Raw genomic sequence first — 22,067 nt, forward strand, 5'->3', positions numbered from 1 at the left:
ACACACACACACACACACACACACACACACAAAAACACAAACGGACTCTGATATAAGGCCCAAAGCCTCACAGGCAGAGCACAACACAAGCCAGCGGCCTGTGAGCTGCGCCAGCGCGGGACTCCTAAGGCATCCCGTGGGGGCAGGTGCCTGAGGAGACCGCCTCACCCAAGCCCCGCTGGTCCTTGCCGCGGGCGCATGCGCGCGCCGCCACGCTCGAGGGGGGCGGGCCTCGACTGCCATCTTGCCGTGCGCGGGACTCGCGCCGCGGGTCCCAAGCTTGGGCTTGCGGCCGCGGCTCTCTGTCTGGACCGTCTTCCTCTTTCCTCTGTCAGCCCCGGCCAACAGCCCTGCCCGGCCTGCCCAGCCCCAGCTCTCGGCCAGTGAGCTGATCCGGGGCTCGCAGCCCGACTCTCAGCCGCGGCTTGCCCTGGTACCCGTCCCGCAAGGCTGTGCGCGGGGGGCACCCAGCCTGCCCCGCCGGCCGCCATGCCCAACGTGCAGCTGCCACCCAAGGAGAACAACCTCTTCAAACGCATCTTGGTGAGTGGCCGCGGACCGCGCCGCTGGCAGCCCCGGGCTCGACGCGGCGGGGCCAGGCCGCCCCGCCCCCCTCGGGTTCTTTGTTTTTGTGGAATCCCGCACGCCCGCCTCGCCGGGCTGCCTCCCCGCTGTCGTCTCTCTCTCTCTCTGGACAGTCCTTCCAGGAACTTCCCGCTGCAGTCACTCTGGGCCTGAGCGCGCGGCGCGGCCCACGCGTGCTGCGGCGCCTGGCGGCCAGCCTCGCCGCCTCCTCGCCCCTCGTCTTCCGCGGTTACCTTTTGCCGTCACCCAGGTGTGCTGGTTCTCTGCTCGGTGTGGAATCTGTTGCACAGCGCGCGCTGACACCCGTGAAGGAGGGAGCGATTCTCTGGCGGGGTGGAATCTGGTTTATACCGGTTCCCGGGAGCTAAAACTTCGGACGAAGACCGACCCTCCCTTTGGTAGAGAGGTTTGTCTTCCTTTGGTGCTCAGTGTTTACCCTCTGGGAAGTCAGTGACTGGGGCTGCCATTTTTAAGTTATAAATTCGAGCATAACTGTTGATTGCTTTTAAAAAAAAAAAAGTGTTATTTTTACTTTTAATTGTAGAATAATTGCTTTATAATGTTGTGTTGGTTTCTCTTATGTAGCAACGTAAATCAGTCATAAATATGCCCCCTCCTTCTTCAACCTCTGCCCGCCGCCCAGTCCCACCACTCTGGGTTGTCACAGGGAACTTGGATTGCGTTTAATTCGTACAGGCCCTGCGATGAGCTAAGTGATGAAAGCTTCTTGGGGTAGGTTGGCGTTGCACTTAAGGGAGCATTCACTTTGTTTCCTAGCAGAAAGAAACCTGGGAAGCAACGTGGAAAATGCGGTGAAAATGTTAAATCTTAATTTTATATGGTGCTTAGTGTTGAGCTGAAACTCCAATACTTTGGCCACCTGATGCGAAGAGCTGACTCATTTGAAAAGACTCTGATGCTGGGAAAGATTGAAGGCAGGAGGAGAAGGGGATGACAGAGGATGAGATGGTTGGATGGCATCACCGACTCTATGGACATGAAGTGAAGTGAAGTCGCTCAGTCGTGTCTGACTCTTTGCGACCTCATGGACTGTAGCCTACCGGGCTCCTCCGTCCATGGAATTTTCCAGGCAAGAGTACTGGAGTGGGGTGCCATTTCCTTCTCCAGGGGAACTTCCCGACCCAGGGATCGAACCCGGGTCTCCCACATTGTAGGCAGACGCTTGAGTTTGAGTAAACTCAGGGAGTTGGTGAGGGACAGGGAGGCCTGGCTTGCTGCAGTCCATGGGGTCACAAAGAGTCAGACACGACTGAGCAGCTGAACTGAACTAGTAGTGTTGAGCAAATAATGCGAAATGAGTGTAAAAACCTAATTGTGGCAGAATGCTTCTTTCGACTTTGCCTTTATTTTATCTTTATTTTACTTTCGTTTTTCTTATATCTTTTTATTTTTCGCAATGTGGATTGGAGAAGGGAATTTTTTGCCCCTTTCGGGTGGGCTGGTTTGTTATTGTTATTTTTTTCGTTTAAGGAAGCTGAAACATGTCAATGAAAAATCATCTATATAAATTGCTAGTTGGGTTTCAGGATATTTGCATTGTACATGAAAGATGACAGAACGCTTTTTTTGTCTATGGATATTTTCAAATTCAAATCACGTTATCAGGAGCATAATGAAAAGCAGCTAATTTATTATATTCTAGTAAAAAAAAGTTAAAACCGTTGCAGAGTTCACTTTATCCCCGCCCCCCCGCCCCCCAAATTGGGAAATGCTGAGCATTTTTTCTGAGTATGTAGTTTTTTAATAAGCTTACATGACTTTAGGAACATGCTGCAAAATGAATTATTTTGTCATCTCAAATTGCAGTAAGTGTGGGTAAAACTTGGCTGTGACAAATTCCATAGTTTTCAGAAGCCTATCATAGAATTATTTTTTTAGTTTGATTGTGGACCAGAGTGCTTTGCCACCAACAGTAACTTTTAAATGTTAATTTTCATTGTATTTAAACATCCATACAAGTTTACCAGGTTGCTTATCAACATAGTTTGCATGACTTGTTCCTGCCTATCTTATTTCCCCAAACTGGCTGTTAGCATTTTGTTGAATTTTGGAACTACTCCATGCCCTCTTTTACAGAGGAGACAATCAAATCCAGGAATAGTAAATGACAGTCTAAGGTTCTCTGACTGGTTAGTAGCCAAGTTGAAACTACAATCTGTTTTTTCTACTAAGTATATATTCTTTATTGAACTTAGTAAGACTTTCCTATAACCTGAGTACTTGGGTACTGGAGATGACTACCTGGGTTTGAATTGTGGCTCTGACACCAGCTATGTAGACTCAGTAACTATGCCTCAGTTTCCATCTAAATGGAGATTACATGTATCCCATAGTCTTTAAAGAGTAAATGAGAAAAGCACCTGTCACATAGTAAATGCTTCCAGGAAGTGTTAACTATTATTATTCCTGTTGTTGATAGTATGATATTATTACTTCCAGATCACTTGGTAAGGCAGAAAAAAACATTGTATTTCTCTTTTTCCTCTTCCCCAGTGGTTCCTTCTGCTTGTTTTTTTCTTCTTGTCTTTGTCAGATGAACTCCTGTGACTAGATTCAGATTGTTATTTTTTTAAATTTTTATGTTAAAATATTTTTGGAATGGATAATATACTAGCATGATTCAAAATTCAAAGTTTTCCTGTCCTGTCCCCCAACCACTAAGGTCTCTCCCCCAGAGGCCATCAATAAGCCTCAAAGACTTTTTTTCTATGAATACTTTTCTGTTTCCCCTCCAGATGCCACCCCTGTTGGCAAGAATTAATCTCTTTCTTCTCATTTGCTGGTCCTGCTTTGTTTTGAACTTAGAAGATTGTACACATTGACTGTGTTGAGCAGTGCTTATTTGTCTAGAATCTGAGGATGCAGCCATGTTTAAAACAGGCAGGATCCCTGTTCTCATGGAGCCTACAGTATGATGGGAAAGACAGACACTAAGTAAAAACAAATAATAATGTCAGGAAATGATAGCACTGTGTAGAAAATAGAACAGTACGGTAGAGTGTGTATGTGTGTGTGGAGGGGTACAGTAAGAGGCTGGCGGTGTTTGAGTGGTCGGGTAGATGATGTGGAAAACTCGATCATCAGCCATGGGAAAGTCTGGGGAAGAACAACATTTCAGAGGGTAGAAAGAGCACATGTGCAGAGGCCTTGAAGTGGGGATGAGCTTGGCATGCTGAGTACTAGGGAAAATAACCTATAACCACAAGTGAGAGGTTGAGTTAAAGATAAGGTGTTCTCATGGTTAATGACTGTGGAGGCCAGGCATGGTTACTTAGCCTGGCTGGTGACATTTAGGAATAAAGAGGTTGCTTACATTTGTGTTAGAGTAATTGATGGAAAGACCATGGTCTTTGAAGTCAACCCAGAGTTTGCAACTAGGCTGACCCACTTATAAACAAATTTAATGAACTTTTAAGTTTCTGCATCTGTGAAGTGGAGATGATGACACCTACCTTAAGGAGTTGTCATGAGTCATAACAAGTTTTGTACAGACACACATTAGTTGCTCAATAAATAGCAGGATTTTTTTGTGTATATGCTTTGGTTCCATTCTTGAAGTGGCAAAGGCTTTTAATGCTGTTTCTAGTATTTTTCTTTGTGATCACATGTTTTTGCTTTTGGATTTTGAATAAGAAAGCTATAGCAGTGTATTGATTGACAATAAGGGGTTTTTTAAAAAGTGTCTTTATTTTCAAATATGTATTTATTTGGCTGCACCAGGTTTTAGTTGCAGCGTGCGCACTCTCAGTTGCGGCCTGTGGGCTCAAGTTCCCTGACCAGGGGTTGAACCTGGGCTTCTGCTTTGGGAGTCTTAGCCTCTGGACCACCAGGGAAGTCCCAATTTTTTATTTTCTGTAAAAATGAAAATACTCAGATACCAGTAAGTAACAGAGGTACACTTCATGTTATAAGTGATATAAGTTGGTATAAAACCTTTCCATCACATATGTTTTAAACCTAATTTTGAATCTTGAATTTAGAATTTATATAATGCAATGAAAAGTTATTTCCATGTGTATTCATTTTGTATAATAATTTTTCTTTTCTTTTTCAGAAATGTTATGAACAGAAGCAATACAAAAATGGCCTCAAATTTTGCAAGATGATTCTTTCAAATCCGAAATTTGCTGAACATGGAGGTATCACCTGTGAGAGTCCTTTGAGAAAATCTAATTCCACAATCAGATGGAAAGGATTTCTAACCGTGAAAGAAGAATACTTCCCACTTTGCATGACCTCTTAGAGTCCATACATGTTTAACTTTTTAAATTATGCCTCATATCATTATTATTCTAGATTATTTCCTTCAGTATAATGCTTAGATATATTTATAGACTTTACTTTTATTAATAGATGAGAAATCGTTGATCTGTTGGTAAATAAGAGGCATATACCTCTACTTTTATAGACCTGATTTCATTTGTTGCTTTGAGTAGGACTTATCCTTTGATTTCTTATGTATAAAATTAGGACAATATTTGCAACACCAAAGTAGAATGAAGATACAATCAAATGCATTTTATTTTTTGGTAGATGTATTGTTAATATATCTGCTGATCTTCATATGTAAATAGGATACTACTGATTTACATTTGGATTATCTTGGTTCTTTAGTACTGATATCAGTTAGGTCTGTATTTTCTTGTCTGATCCTTTTTCACTGGTGACCAGTGCTTGGTAAAAGGATGAATCAGGTTGGACATGTAAGTTATGGTCCTATAGCCAAGGAAAGCCCACTGGGTCTCTGAATATTAGACTTGAGTAATTCTCGAGACCATCTTAGCCTGGCCCTACTCAGTTTCTAATAATGCTTAAAGCATTCTTTGAAGAAAGTGGGAAGAAGTCTTTTGTTTCATAGCATTTTAGAAATTAAAGCTTATTTTCAAGCTATTTAGCAATAGAGTAGTGTTAGTCACTCAGTGGTGTCCGACTCTTTGTGAGCCTATGGCCTGGAGCCCGCCGGGCACCTCTGTCCATGGGATTCTCCAGGCCTTTATCCAAATGGGAGCTTCTGGGGAAGTTCATTATGTCAAAACAGATAAAATAAGATGTTTGATCATAGGAGCCTGAACTGCTGGATCACCGTATTCTGAAAACCAGAGTCCATAGAGATCATCTTGAAAACCATTTATCTTTTGTAATTCGGTCTTGTGGATTATTGAGAGAATTATTTCATTCTATATAATCTTCCATTAACTACCTTAAACATATTCTTGGGTTAGTTACCACTCACACAGTCCAGTGTTGTGCTTTTCAACTGCAAACTGATGTTAACTAGCCTAAGTGAGTGGACTTTGTTGGAATAAACTTACAACCAAAAATGAAGTCTGGTCCAGTATTGAGTAGGTGACTTTTAAATTGTGTACATCACTTTAAGGTAGATTGAGTGATTTTGTGGAGTATAAATCAGATTGTTAGATTCTTAGTAGAATTGACTTCAGGTGAAAGGTGAGGTCGGCTGCAGTAGATTTAACTCAACAGGACTCAGGACCCTGCTGTGTTACCTTTTTTCAGCAGAATAATCTTAACTTCCTTTATAGAGTCTTCAGGAAGGCAGAAAGCTTTTTACCAACTCAGTTCCAGCCTAAGGAATTTCAGAAAAGGATAGGGCTAAACTTTAAGCAGATACATAAATATATTTTTACTTTTTATTTGGAGAGAAGTTCTTCTAACTATAGGTTTAAAGAATGGATATTGTACCTGTTGGTAGATCTCATATATTACAATATTGCTAAGAGAATAATTTGAATCTTTCATGGGTAAATACAGGTTGAAAATGTTTTTCAGAGACTTTGGCTATGAAAGGATTAACATTGAACTGTTTAGGAAAAAAAGAAGAAGCATATGAATTCGTTCGTAAAGGACTCCGTAACAATGTGAAGAGTCATGTCTGTATCCTTTTGTAGTAGTTGAGTAGTTTTAATTTTCATTTATTGTTTTCTGTTTACTAGTTTTTCTAACTCAAAAAACTTCTGTGGAAAAATTTTAAGCTGTAAGAAAGAGTGAGTTTAATGAAGTCTGTGTACCTATTGTCCAGCTTCAGTATTATCAACGTTTTTAATATTAGTTTCATCTGTTCCCTACCCTTTGTTTTTTGTTTATTGGAAGATTTTAAGAGGAATCCCTATGCACTGTATATTTACTGCAGTTGTACTTAGTGTAAGAGAAAAGTAATTTTGATAATTGCATGTGTGTGTGTGTGTGTGCGTGCACGTGCGCACTCACTCAGTCATGTGCGACTCTTTGTGACCCCATGAACTGTAGCCTGCCAGGCTCCTCTGTCCTTGGGGATTTTCCAGGCAAGGATACTGGAGTGGGTTGCCATTTTCTTCTCCAGGGGATATTCCTGAGCCAGGGATCGAACCCGCATCTCCTGTGTCTCCTAAATTGGCAGCCGGATTCTTTAATGCTGCGCCACTTGGGAAGCCAACTTTGATAATTATATGTGACTTAAAACCCATTGTTTTTTTCATATACATCCATAAACAGAGTGATAGTTTCCCCATTCCGAATGACTTACCTGTATAGTAAACTTTGTGTTCCTTAAAAGTTCCTTAAACTTTGCTTTAGAAATCTTAGATGAACATTCAGAAGGAACCTGTAAGATAGATTTTATTTAGTATAACTATCATATTGATTCTTCAACTTGGTTTCTGCTGCACAAGGACTTAGCTGTTACTTCACTGGATACTTACCACTACCCCAGTGTGTAAGAAAACAAAAATATTCTTTAGGGATGATCATTGAAACTGTTTTAATTTATGTTTTGCTTGTCTGTATACTTACTCAGAATTCGCGTATTGCCCTTTTATGTTAATGTTTTGCATTTAAATCATCTAGCTCTTGACCAGTATTGAACATCAGTAGTCTTAATGTTGTTTTCTACATATTTAGCTTAGGGTTCTCTCAGAATACTAAATACTTATTTCTTTATCCCAGTGCTTACCCCAGAGTGAAGAGAAAGGGTGTGTAAGTGTGATACTTTTTGTAGCTCCAAGATATACTAAGACTTTAATTTATATTAAATAAAAACTTACTTTTTTTTGTGGTCTTTAATCACTGTTGCTGCTGCTGCTGCTAAGTCACTTCAGTTGTGTCCGACTCTGCGACCCCATAGACAGCAGCCCACCAGACTCCCCTGTCCCTGGGATTCTCCAGGCAAGAACACTGGAGTGGGTTGCCATTTCCTTCTCCAATGCATGAAAGTGAAAACTGAAAGGGAAGTCGCTCAGTCGTGTCTGACTCTTAGTGACCCAATGGACTACAGCCTACCAGGCTCCTCCATCTTTAATCACTAGTGAATTAAAACATGTTTTGTAGTTGATTGAATGAATATATACTTGTTTTAAAAGATAATTGCAATTTTTGTGTATATTCTGTTTTAATACACAGTGTTTGATATTAAGAGCATGTTGAGATGCTGGCATAGGAAAGTGAAGGACTTGGGGTAGGAAATGTGAAGAATTCCTACCAGTAATTTCTAAGGTTACTTAAAAAAATTCTATGAAAAATTTCAGACATGTCCAAAAATAGACTAGAATAATGAAACCCTATATGCCTATCACCTGGCTTCAGTAATTTAACAACTGTCAATCAGGGCTGATCTGGTTTCATCTTTTATCATCTCACTATCATCCCCCTTTTGGGAGAGGGCAATGGCACCCCGCTCCAGTACTCTTGCCTGGAAAATCCCATGGACAGAGGAGCCTGGTAGGCTGCAGTCCATGGGGTCGCTAAGAGTCAGGCACGACTGAGCGACTTCACTTTCACTTTTCACTTTCATGCATTGGAGAAGGAAATGGCAGTCTACTCCAGTGTTCTTGCCTGGAGAATCCCAGGGACGGGAGAACCTGGTGGGCTGCCGTCTATGGGGTCGCACAGAGTCGGGCACGACTGAAGTGACTTAGCAGTAGCAGTATCATCCCCCTCTTACTCAAGTCATTCTAAGGTAAATCCCAAACAAAATACGGTTTTGTTAAGGTAAGCTTTCTGTTAAATATGTAGCATAGTATATTCTAGTATCTGTGAATGTCTGTTTCCTTAACTTAATAGGTTGGCATGTATATGGACTCTTGCAGCGTTCTGATAAGAGATATGATGAAGCTATTAAATGTTACAGAAATGCCCTCAAGTTAGATAAAGATAATCTGCAAATTTTGAGGGATCTCTCTCTGTTGCAGATCCAAATGAGAGACCTTGAAGGTTATCGAGTAAGTATTTTAGTCTTAAGTGTACATGTTTTTGCGATAGCTATAACTTAAAAGCATGTGAATTCAGAATGAGGTAAACTTAACATCATGTAGACTTGATCGTTAATTGCATTCTATAGTAGAAGGGGGAAGTTACTTGGGATCTCCCCTCCAGTGATAGTTGCAGAATTGCATAAATTGATCAAAAAGGGTAACTGGTTTATTCATTTAATGCTTTTTATTATAAAAGCTAGAGTATCTCCTATGTCCTAATATTGTACCATATTCTTTGTGGGCTTGATATTTACAAATTTGGCAAACAGCTTTTATAATAGAAATCTAAATGTAGAGATTGACTAGCTTGCTTTATTATGGGTTAGAAAATACAAGATATTGTGAGAAGGATTGCCATACATGTAGTCCCAGACCATTATTGTCAACTCTACTGGGCATCTACAGGTGCTTACCCCACTTAGTATCCTAATTCAAAATGTTCAAAATGGAATTCTCCCCCTTTCTCATGGGAAGGAGGCTACCGAGACTTAATAGTTCTCTTTAGGTAAGTCTTCTTTCATTATCTTTTTTCCTTTTGCCCTTCTACTGCTCTGTAAGTCCTTCTACCCCATACTTAGACTTTTGCAGAAGTTTCAAGGGTTCTGCTGAACTTAATAATGGCACCAATTAATTCATCAAGGTTATGTGATTTTTTTTTTTTGGTTAGGACTTAGCAGGCTAAGTTTGGTGAGAGTTCAAATCATTTATCTTTAGGAATAAAGAACAGTATTTGCGGGAGACTGGTTGCTAGGAGGGGTTGTGAAATAAATAAAGATAAAAGAGCTGGTGGTTAGAAGTGAAGGACTCCAGGAACTAGAGGTACTGGTGGTATCTAGGAACAAGGGTGGGAAGGTCCCAAGTGAGAGTTTTGATAGCAAAGGAGCTGTAGCCAGAGTGAGATACCTGAATTTATGATTTCTGGGCGGCAGTAAGGTCTAGGGTGTAGTAGTGGGAGTAGGTCCCTGAAACAGGGTGGAGATCATTAAAGAGGAGGAAATCTTGGCTCCAAGAAGAAAAGTTATTGGATGGTTAGTGTTGCATTTGCCCAGGATAATGGCAGGATTTGACAGAGAGATGAAAACTGAGGCAGACTTTAATGAAGTAGGGGGATGACAGAGAAGTAACAATGGAAATAAGGGGTGAAATTGTTAAGAGCCTAATGCGGTATTCCTAGAAGGAACGACACTTAGATGTGAATATTGTCTCAATTGTTTTGTCAAAGATACCTCTTTTAAAGAAAGATCTAATCATGGTTCTCCTCATGGCCTATAGCGTAGATGGCCAGCACACGTTCCAGTGGCAGTCATAGAAGCTAAACATTACATTTTTAAAACTCATTGCAGCTAGGGTTTTTCATGAGACCCTGTTCTTCTAGGCAGTTACACTTGCTTAAAACCTGGAGACATATATGAACTACGAGGAAGCTGGAGCTGTGTAGGGAAGTTAGATTTTGTGCTGGTCTGAAGCTTTTGTGCTGGTCTTGATTCTTCCTGGCAACCAGGTGGAATTTCTGGCGTTTTCTTCCTAATGTCATAAATACTGAGCTGTCTTAAGAGTAGCCGCGGTGGTGTTTTCTGCTAGAAAAGTCCAGTTGGGTGTTTGAGTGTTTTCTCTGGTTCTGTCCAGCCTGTCTGTGGGCCTGTTATAACAATGTAAGTAGGTCTTAATTTTATATCATAATTTAATATGCAGAAAACTGTTGTCATTAAAAGCAATCTTATTCTCTCTCTTAAGGTGTTCAGTTACCAGAAAACATTCTTGTTATATACAGTTAATTTTATAAGGCAGCCCAACAGCATTGACTCCAAGGACAGCTTTTCAGTGACAGTCTTTCAGTGAGCGTTATGGAGTATTCTAGAGTTTAAGTTTAGATGAGGAACATAGAAAGTATTGGGTGGGCCAAGAAGTTCAATCTAGGTTTTCTGTACCATATTCCAGAAAATCCTGGATGAATTTTTTTTGTCCACCTCAGTATTTTTGTTTTATTCTGGAGTTCAGTGATACTTGTTCATTCAGTTCATTAGAAAGGAATTAAAGGTATGTTGTCTTAAAACTGATGGATTATATTTTAGTGAAACTTAAGACAGTGAAGAGAATTTAAAAGATTTTTTTTTTATTTTTAAGGAGACAAGATATCAGCTTCTTCAGTTGCGCCCGACACAACGTGCTTCCTGGATTGGCTATGCCGTGGCACACCATCTACTGAAAGACTATGAGATGGCACTGAAACTGCTCGAAGAATTTAGACAGACTCAGCAAGTAAGACGTTTGTTTCAACATGTCCTTCCTCTACAAGCTAAAATGGTTGACTGCTATATTGCCTCCACCCCTCAAGGATCTTTGGGAAAATTGAAAATTTTTTTAAATAATTGGAGAAAGTTATAATGTAGAATTCTTTTATTTTGGCCATGCCATGCATCATGTGGGGTCCTAGTTCCCTGACCAGGGATTGAACCTATATGCCTTCTGCAATGGAAGTGCAGAGTCCAAACCACTGGACTTCTAGGAATTCCCAATATAAAAATGTTTTTATGCTATAATTTCAATAATATTCAAATGAATAAAGAAAAGAATACATGAAACTGAAAATAGTTTTGTGACTGTGGGAATTTCTTTAATATATATTGCTTTATATTTTATATAAACATGATAATAAATACATTTTACTGTGCATAGTAAAAAATAGAAAAATGAAAAAAATATAAAACAGTAAAATAGTAAAAAAAAATAGTAAAAATGCGAAAAATATAGTGTGTGTCCCAAGAGAAATTAAAAAGATGTTAGCATTTTGCAATAATTGCTCCAGATTTAATTATTTTTTAAAGAACTAAAATGTTCCAGAAAAGCCAGAATCCTCCCATGTCCCTCCCTAGAGGTAGCCACTATTGTGAATTTGGTATAGATCATTTCTAGTCATGTTTACCTTATGTATTAAGTCCATGAAAGTTGCAAACCGTTATTTTGTATATTTAAAATTTTACAGAAATGATACTCAGTTTTTAAAATCCAACATTCCTAGAGGTACATCTGTGTTGATACATGTAGGGCTAGTTTATCCATTTTAAACCACTGTTTGGTGTTCCATAGCTACACTGTTTCGTGTCTATTAAAAATTAGTGCTATGGTGAATATTCTTTTCTGCTGTTTCATTAGCCATATTTGTGAGTTCCTGTTCAATTTATACCTAAAACTGGAATTGCAGAGTTGCAGATCTGTGTCTTCAGTTTTCCCCATTTGAAGTACTTGTACTCATTTATATGCCCACTAGCAAGGTTTGATGGTTATTATTTGCCTGTGTCCTTCCTGGACGGACATACTTACTGTTAGCTTTTCTTAGTCTTCTTGACTAATAGTTTTTCCAGTCTTCTACATGTGAAGAAGTGTATCTCATTGTTCTTTTAATTTGTGTTTCTTTATTAGTGAGGGATACTGGGATAAGAGATATTAAGCCGTACTCTTCTTTTGATGTCTGTGTCTGGCTTCAAGGCATGAGTTGGGAAGTATTTTTTGCAGGATGGTATTAGTTCTTAGGTGAACATCTGGTAATACTCACCTGTGATGGCATCTGGTCCTGGGCTTTCCTTTATGGAAAGATGATTGGTAATTATGATTTACTTTTTATTTGATATTGGTCTGTTCCGATTTTCTGTTTCTTCTTGAGTCAGTTTCAGCAGCTTGTGCTTTTTGAGAGTCAGTCCATTTCATCTAGGTGATCTAATTTGTTGGCATACCACTTTGCCTAACAGTCCCTTATAATCCTTTTTATTTTTGTAGAGTATGTGGTAATGGTCTTCCTTTTATTCTCAATTTTAGTAGCCTTCTTTCTTTCTCGGTCATTCCCACTAAAGACTTGTCGATTTGTTCATCTTGTAGTATTGTTAAATTTCTCTGTGTTGGTGTATGCCTTAGCATCAGCCAGGCAGTTTACCCATGACTTCATGGCAAATAGATGGGGAAACAGTGGAAGCAGTGACAGACTTTATTTTTTTGGGCTCTAAAATCACTGCAGATGTGACTGTAGCCATGAAATTAAGACACTTGCTCCTTGGAAGAAAAGTTATGAGCAACCTAGACAGCATATTAAAAAGCAGAGACATTACTTTGCCAACAAAAGTCCATCTAGTCAAAGCTACGGTTTTTCCAGTAGTCATGTGTGGATGTGACAGTTTAACTATAAAGAAAGCTGAACACCGAAGAATTGATGCTTTTGAGCTGTGGTGTTGGAGAAGACTCTTGAGAGTCCCTTGAACTGCAAGCAGATCCAACTAGTCCATCCTAAAGGAGATCAGTCCTGAATATTCCTTGGAAGGACTGATGCTAAAGCTGAAACTCCAATACTTTGGCTACCTGATGCGAAGAGCTGACTCATTTGAAAAGATCCTGATGCTGGGAAAGATTGAGGGCAGGAGGAGAAGGGGATGACAGAGGATGAGATATTGGGTGGCATCACCAACTCAATGGACATGGGTTTGCATGGACTCCGGGAGTTGGTGATGGGCAGGGAGGCCTGGCGTTCTGTGGTTCATGGGGTCACAAAGAGTTGGACATGACTGAGCAACTGAACTGAAGGCAGTTTACAACTCTGCCTTAACTTTGACCTCTTACTTGTGCAGTCTCAAGGTCAGCAGAACTGTCTCGGGTAATTCTTGAACCTGCGTATAGCTCTGTATGTGTGTGACTTCAGTGCCCCCTATGGACGTCACATTGCCCAGCTATTCCTTTAAGGCTTTTGTGTAGTCTGTTGTCTGCCCTGACTGTTACCCATCTTTCAGGCACTGTAAAAGTAAAACACATGCCTCTAATCGCTTTTCTTTTTTCTTTCTTTTTGGCTGCACTGAGTCTTCATTGCTGTGCCCGGGCATTCTCTGGTTGTGGCGAACGTGGGCGACTCTAGTTGCGGTGTGTGGGATTCTCATTGCAGTGGCTTCTCTTGTGGAGCTTTAGGGTACGTGGGCTCAGGAGTCGTAGTTGATGGGCTTAGTTTGCTCTGCGGCTTGTGGAATCTTCTGGACCAAGGGTCAAACCTGTGTCCCCTGTATTGGCAGAGGGGTTCTTAACCACTGGACCACTAGGAAAGGCCCCTTGTGATCAGTTTTGTTGAGCACTTAGGCTCTCTCCCTTTCCCCCTGAGGCTTTTTTTGCTCTGGGCACACTCTGAGTTAGGCTTGTATTTGGAGGCTTGCAGTGAACCAGGAGATAGGTCAGTTAATTACAGTTCTTGGGAAGGAAGCTTTGAAAGAGCCCCAGCTTCATTCTTTTCTCACTGGTGACTGTCAAACTGCTATGGGAATACAAGCTTATTTCTCAAGGCTGCTGTGTAGCTGGAGAGCTTTGGATAGGACTAGTGAAGTGAATGAAGTCACTCAGTCATGTCTGACGCTTTGCGACCCCATGGACTGTAGCCTACCGGGCTCCTCCGTCCTTGGGATTTTCTAGGCAAAAATACTGGAGTGGGTTGCCATTTCCTTCTCCAGGGGATCTCCCCGACCCAGGGATTGAACCCTGGTCTCCCGCATTGTAGTCAGACACTGTCTGAGCCACCAGGGATAGGACTAAGGCAAGTTATAATGACATAAAACTCACTGGTCTTCTTAAGATCTAGCTTTTTTTCTTCAGTAATTGCTCCCCAGATAGCTGTAAGTGATATTCATTCAGTTGTGTCCAACTTTGCAACACCATGGATTGTGCCCCACAAAGCTTCTCTGTCCATGGAATTTTCTAGGCAGGAATACTGAAATGGGTTGCCATTTCCTTCTCCAGGGGATGTTTCTGACCCAGGGATCGCCCTGGGTCTCCTGCGTTGCAAGTGGAGTCTTTGCCGTGTGAGCCCTCAGGGAAGCGTTTGGTTAATTTTCAGAGTTCTGAATAGCGTGATTCTGACAGTTTTTACCTGTTCTTTCCTTTCTCATATGGAGAGGTGAATCTTTAGAGTTCTTTGCCATTTCTCCTGACATCACCCTCTGTATCTTCTTAATGAAAACTTTTTCTTTTGACACATTACCCAAAACATGATGGGTTTGATAGCCAAAGTAATTTTACCTGCTAGAATGGTGGATGTTTTTTCTCTTCTCATTTATCCAGTAATTCTAATTACAGAGTTTTCATGGTAACTGTCCTCTATGCTAACCTTTCTGTCCCTGCCTTGTGGTCCAGAGCCTGGTCCAGAGAAGACATGGAAGAACAGAGCTCTCCATATGTTAACATTAGGGAATATACTTAGACCTCTTTTGGAAACTTCAAATAAAGACAATCATAATGTAGTGTTTCGTCATTAGAGTCTTTTATTTAGAATACTTTTGAGTTCACCGGTGTTAGAGCATGTAGTATTAGTGGTTAATTCCTTTTTAGTGCTATATACTATTTCATTTTGGAGATGCACCACACTTTGTTTATCCATTCAACAATTGATGGACATGTATGTAGTTTTTACTTTTAGCTATGCATAGTGCTGCTGTGAACATTTGTGTATAAGTTTGTGTGTGGACATATATTTTTATTTCTTTTGGGTAGATACTTAGGAATGAAATTACTTGGTTCTATGGTAAGTATATATTTATCTTTTCCATAAACTGTTCAGTTGTTTTTCTAAGTGACTGGACCATTTTACATTCCTACTAGCAATGTGTGAGAATTTCAATTTCTACCCATCCTTATACCTGTTACTGTTCAATTTTTTGATGATAGTCTCCTAGTGGGTATGTAGTAATATTTGTTTTGATTGTATCTGCATTTTTCCAGAAATTAATGATACTGAGTATTTTATCATGTTACTTACTAGTAACATGATAACTAGTAACTACTTACTAGTAACATATCTTACTAGTCACTTATATTTCTTCTTTGATAAGATGTCTGTTCAACTCTTTGCCCATTTTTTAGTTGGGTTATTTGTTAATAATTTCTTTTATATTCTCAGTACAAGCTCCTTATCAGATATATCATTCGAAAATATTTTCTTCTAGTCTGTAATTTGTTTTTTCATGCTATTAATGATGTCTTTTGAAGAGGAAAAGTTTATAATTTTGAAATCCAGTTTACTAACTTTTTTCTTATACAAATAGTCATGAAGACTTTTTTCCTATTCTGAGATTTCTTGTATAGTTTTAGTGCTCACATTTAGGTCCGTGATCCATTTTGAGTTAATTTTTGTATATGGTATGAGATATGTGTCTAAGGTTACTTTTTTGCATATGGATATTTTATTGTTCCACTATCACTGTTGAAAAGACTACCCTGTCTTATTGGCACATCTGTCGAAAATTGATTGACCAGGTTATAAAGGCTTATTTCTGAAGCTTGTATTCTGTTCCATTGATCTCTATGTCTGCCCTTATGCCATTACCAACCACATTGTCTCTATTGATGTAGCTTTATAATATGTTTGAAATTTGAAGTCTTCCTACTTTGTTTTTCTTTTTATGATTCTGCTGGTACATGCAGGGTTCCTTTGGTTTCCATTTGAACCTTTGGGTCAGCTTGTCGGTTTCTGAAACCTTACTAAGAGTTTGATAGGGATTGCATTGCATTTTTAGATCAACGTGGGAGAAAAAATACTGAGTCAAAAAATATTACGATCCATGTACATGGAATGAAATGTCTGTTGATGTATTTAGGTCTTTAATTTCTCTTTGAATGTTTTGTACTCTTTGGTATGAGTCTTGTTTCTTAAATATATTCCTGAATGTTCTTTATAGTGCTGTTGTGAGTGAAATTATTTTAATTTTTGGGGGGCTGGGATTATTTGTTGCTGGTATAGAGAGATATAGTTGATTCTCATATATTGGTCTTGTATTCTGTCACTTTGCTAAAGTGATTTTCTAGTAGGTTTCTTTTTTGGAAGATTCTTTAGGATTTTAATCCCGTTATTTTACTTTTTTTTGGTAATAGGATATGCTGATCTCTTCCTTTTGCAGAAATCCCCATCCCTTCATTTGTTTTAAAGAATATATTAATCTTTGCTGTTGATCACTCTTCTATGTGTAATTGCTTGTAGGTTGCTTTTTAAAGTCTGTGTGAATGACATTCCTGAGAAGTCAGTTAAAGATCTGTAACTGCTTTATGTTATTATATAAATAAGATTATTTGTTTTGTTTTGTTTTTCCAGGTTCCTCCCAGCAAAATAGACTATGAATACAGTGAACTGATACTGTACCAGAATCAAGTGATGAGGGAGGCAGATCTGTTTCAGGAATCTTTGGAACATATAGAAACATATGAGAAACAAATATGTGATAAACTTTTGGTGGAAGAAATTAAAGGTTAGTTGAATTGCTTTTTCTTTTTTTAAAAAATGGTCTCAATTAAAGATGAGAATAGAAGCTGTATTTGGGCTTCCCTGGTGGTTCGTACAGTAAAGAATCTGCCTGCAGAGGGTGTGATCCCTGGGTCAGGGAGCATCTCCTGAAGAAGGAGATAACAACCTACTCAAGTATTCTCACAAGTATCCTACAGCCTACTCAAGGATTCTGTGAAATTCCATGGACAGAGGAGCCTGGCAGTTGCAAAGATACAGGACTTACTAACACTTTCACTTTCATGTCCTAACACTTAAGTGAGACTATATATCAGGCAGTGTTCTAAACAGTTCTATTATTAAACCATTATTAATTAATGTAATCCTCATAACAACCTTATGATGTAGTTGTTATATCCATTTTAGAGATCAGGAACTGAGGAACAGAGAGGTTAAGTGACTTGCCCAGAGTCACACAGCCAATTAGGCTTAGTAGTGCAGGATTTGAATGCAGGGATTTTGACACCAGATTCCATTTTCTAAAGTAGTGTGTTATACTGCCTTCATATTCATCTCCTCTCCCAATTCTTACCTTCATATGTAGTAAAATGAGATTAGTAAATGGTGACACTGGGATCATCATGAAAGCAACATTCATTTATTTTCATTATGGGCTAATAAGACAGAATCCTGAGAAATAGTTTGTTAAAAGGGTTATTCAACAAAGTCAAACATTTTCTTTTTTATATTTAACTTTGCTGATCAGTTACCCATTTCCTGAGGAATATTGTATAGACTGTCCATTTAAATTACAAATTAGTTTAAAACTAAAATCTCATATAGTTGCAGGACTTCTAAAGCTTAATAAAAATACTTGCCAAGATTTATTTAGTCTTTCACAGTAGTAATTGCTCAACTGGCTTAATTTCTTGGAATATTTTATCACTTCTAACACGGGTGTTATTTCCCCTTTTTGTATTTGAAGAAACTAGAAGAGGTTAGCCTTTTAGGAGTTAATTTCTAAACATACCTTTCTGATTTCAGAGCCTTTACTTTGTGTGTGTGTTTGCTTTGCTTTAAATAGACTTTATTGTTTAGAGCAGTTCTAGGTGCGTAGACACTGAGTGGAAGACACAAAGGTTTCCCATGCGCCCTCTGTCCTCACACGCACGCAGACTCCTCCCTGCTCCGGGCCTGTAGTCTGTATTTGGGTTCACTCTTGGTGTTGCACACCTTCTAGGGTTTAAAAAATGTGTAATGACATGTATCTACCATTGTAGTATCATACGGGATAGTTTCACTGCCGTAAAAATCCTGTGTTCTACCTGTTTGTTTCTCCTTGCCTCCAGCCCTTGGCAATCCAAAATCCTTTTCCTGTCTCCTTACTTGTACCTTTTACAGTATGTGTTAGAGATGGAATCATAGTACGTAGCTTTTTTATAATTGGAGAAGGAAATGGCAACCCACTCCAGTGTTCTTGCCTGGAGAATCCCAGGGACAGAGGAGCCTAGTGGGCTGCCATCTGTGGGGTCGAACAGAGTCAGATACGACTGAAGCGACATAGCAGCAGCAGCAGCCGCCTTTTTATATTGGCTTTTTTCACTTAGCAGTATCCTTTTAAGGTTCCTTCGTGCCATTTTTTGAGTCCTTTTAACTGCTCTCCTCTACTCCTGCGGAGGAATGGGGCACAGTCACAGGTTTTTTTTTGTTGTTGTTTTTGTTTTCCTTTTCCTTAAATTGAAGTATAGTTGACATACTATTTATAGTTTTAAGTAGAAGATGCTTATTTGTATTCACTTTGTATCAAGTACTGTGTTGACCATTTTAAGTGCATTATTTCAGTTGATGATCATAAAAATAGACTGATACAGTTGATATTTTGCAAGCAAGGAAATGGGAATTGAAAGTTTTATAAGTTACTCAGGGTTCCAAAGCTAGAAAGTGGTAAAATTCATAATTATACCTGTTAATCTTTTTTTAAATTAGAGGATAGTTACTTTTGTTGTATGTAAGCATAAATTGGTGACTGGTGTACATACGTCCCCTCCCCCCTTGAACCGCTCTCCCACTCCTGTTAGTCTTATTCTAGAGATTGAGTAATATATAATACATGTAAATAGCAAAATAATACGTATAATAACCACTATAATATGATGATGATAAAAGCTGAAATAGTATGTATGACTGAAGACATTTCAAAGGGTTGTTTGAAACAGATTCTTCAGGAAGTGGGAAAGCTTAGTGTTAGAAAGTTGAGGTATATTCTTTTTCGAGATTCTCCCCATTGTCTTGATTAGATTTGCTTTTATCTGAGAAGTTGAGATGCCCTTTCCCATTCCCATTTGCAATTTATATGGCTTAGTTAAAGGAACGGAGTGTTAGAGATGACTCTCAGGTGAACTTGTTTTGTGTAGTTTCTTGCTCTGAAATAATATTTAGTGTTATTGTTTTGTGAGTTAAACTTCTCCGATTTTAGTGACCTGGAAAGGACACTAAGAGAATTAAATGGAGAATTGTTTAGCACAAAAATTGGTAAGGAAAAGTACATTGAAAATCTTGCAGTAGGAAGGTAGAGATATTTCATTGGAATTATTTACCAATCTGTAAATAGGGTGTCTTTAGTTATCTTAAAGGGTGTATAAAAATGTACAAAATAGCAAAAATTTTTACTAATTAATATCATGTTTGGGGTGTGGGAGGGAGCCAGAAATGAATGTTAATAGAATATGTAAATGAAGGTTCATTTCTGAAGGCAAACTCTGAATTAATCTTTAGTTATTTAAACTACAATGGCAACAAACCCTGAAGGGAAGCACACAAAATTCTGTCTTTCATAAATATCTACTATACTAATAATGGTTAGTGAAAACCTCTGGGCTCAGAAAGGTATTTAATGTTTAAGTAAAATGAATGTGACATTTAAACTTAATTTTAGGGGAAATGCTGTTGAAAGTGGGGCGATTAAAAGAAGCGAGTGAAGTATTCAAAAACTTGATTGATCGGAATGCAGAAAATTGGTGTTATTATGAAGGCTTGGAAAAAGCTCTGCAACTTAGTATGTAATGATTTTTCTCCTACCTTCTCTTAACTAGTGTTTGAAGTATAGTAAAAAAAGTAGTAAAATATAAAGTTATAGTCATATTTGAGGATGTATATTTTTAACATTAGCATTTATTTTTCCATTTGGGAAAGCTGCAGGTTAAACATGGGAGTGAAAATGAATTCAGATATTTAAAATATTTCAGTGATAAACACTTACAGATAATTTTAGGTTTATTCATCCCAATTGTCAATTACCAATTTAGGTGACTAGAATGGTGGGGAAGAAAATGGGCATTCCCTTTCTGGGAAATGCCATAATTATTAAATATTTTTAAACAATTAGAGGACTGTTACTCTCAATCTCTTAAGCATAAGAATTGGACCAAAGCAAGGTTGTTGAGAGTATGTTGTACACTGCATCAGCATAAAAACTATCGTTTTACTTTCAAACTAGGCTAATTTGTGCCGAATATGAATACATATTTTGAAATTTGATAACCTTGACTTCTTTCAGAATCTAGAATATTATTCTAAACTTTCCCTAGTATTTTCATAATTAAGTATTTTTAGGAGCAGTTAGTACTGCCAAAATTATATTTACTCACGGGTAAGTATTTGGCTGAAATAATTATGAAACTAGTATGAAATAATTATGAAACTCAAAGGTATTGAAATAGCAAAATTTTTAAATCCAAAAAATATGGTAAATAGGTACCTAACCATATTTACAGTAGGAAGAAATTTGAGAAAAAATTTATTTTTAGTTATCCTAATTACCTGTATGCTTAAATCCAAGTTTCGTGTTTGTATTTAAAATGTAATATCACAAATTACTAAAACATTTCCTTACGTAATTGTTTTTGAGAAAATAATGAAAATTAAAATATTGGTTAGATTAGTAATCTCTTTTTAAAAAAAAGGGACAAAGTCGTGTCGGAAGGTTAGAAGTGTGAGATAACTGATTTTTCTTTAAACTACCAGGTACTGACGTTCATTAATAACTGTTTTAGTAAAATGAATGTATTGTGTTCCATTTGCCAGGATCCATGCTCACTATAAAATACATTGATTATGAAACTAATTCCATTATTGTTCTCGGTTCCTTAGAACCTTTTCTCCCCCATGGTAAGTTCTGGAGCTCCAACATGTGACTTCACAAAGGACATTGAAGTGGGTTGGTCTTGATTTAACTACGTTTATAAGACTTGTTTTATCTGAGCTAGTGGGAAATTTGTTTTTGTACTCAGCTTGTTTCATTTCCCAGGATTAGGCATAAATATGAGAACTGCATTTTAGAATTTTGCAATAACCTTCTTGTAAATATTAGTATAAGGATCCTTAATATTTCCTGAAGTTCCCAGATCATTAACAGAGTGTGAGAATAATTTTTCTCATATCCCACTTTCAAAAACTCAACCACTTTGGAGCTCCGAAACATACTATTGGAGGAAGGAAGGAGTCTAAATAAAACCAGACTTGACTTTTTAAAGTTCTGTGTTTATAATCTTGGTACTGAACACTACATTTACTGTGGAGATACCTTGACTGCTTGCACCAACGGTTATTCTTACAATAATTACGTATGTGTGGTCTGAATTAAAATCCACCTAGAACCTTATAGTTTAAAAACGAGTTTGTTTGCTTTTTCTTGATGTTTGCTGTAAATATCTTATCGCTCATATTAAATAGTCTTTCTGTAGATTATGCAGGATAGTATTTTAGAGTAATAAACTAGACCTAGAACCTATTCTTCAGATTGTTACTTTAGTTTACTTATAGATACTGTGTTTGGTACTATAAAATTAGGTTGGTCTTGAGAGGGAAGATACAACTTTCTGTTAGAAGTACATTTTATATCATAATACTTGGGTGAAGTAATTGCCACTTTCAAAAGTCTGTACTTTTTCTTGGGCACCTGGACAGGGACATGAACTGATGGAGTT

General features: G+C 38.4%; 1 protein-coding gene across 14 annotated transcripts in view; it reads left to right on the plus strand.

Annotated features, from left to right (window-relative positions):
* Positions 1-215: 215 nt before the first annotated feature.
* The window catches only part of NAA16 (N-alpha-acetyltransferase 16, NatA auxiliary subunit), a 64,488-nt gene continuing 42,636 nt past the window's right edge, over positions 216-22,067 (plus strand). For 3 of the 14 annotated variants that reach the window (XR_011569670.1, XM_070800004.1, XM_070800005.1), the window contains exons 1-7: positions 216-543; positions 4,661-4,745; positions 6,394-6,498; positions 8,659-8,816; positions 10,974-11,108; positions 16,954-17,107; positions 20,018-20,137. Coding sequence is in view for 11 of the 14 variants with exons in the window: in XM_070800004.1 (XP_070656105.1) it covers positions 490-543; positions 4,661-4,745; positions 6,394-6,498; positions 8,659-8,816; positions 10,974-11,108; positions 16,954-17,107; positions 20,018-20,137 (811 nt within the window). In the remaining 3 variants the exon portion in view is untranslated. Of the gene's footprint in view, positions 544-4,660; positions 4,755-6,375; positions 6,499-8,658; positions 8,817-10,973; positions 11,109-16,953; positions 17,108-20,017; positions 20,138-22,067 lie in introns of those variants that run through there. The other 11 variants (XR_011569669.1, XM_070800003.1, XM_070800007.1 and 8 more) reach the window with 6 other exon arrangements.

Source organism: Bos indicus, chromosome 12 (assembly GCF_029378745.1).
Source record: "Bos indicus isolate NIAB-ARS_2022 breed Sahiwal x Tharparkar chromosome 12, NIAB-ARS_B.indTharparkar_mat_pri_1.0, whole genome shotgun sequence".
Classification (NCBI taxonomy): domain Eukaryota; kingdom Metazoa; phylum Chordata; class Mammalia; order Artiodactyla; family Bovidae; genus Bos; species Bos indicus.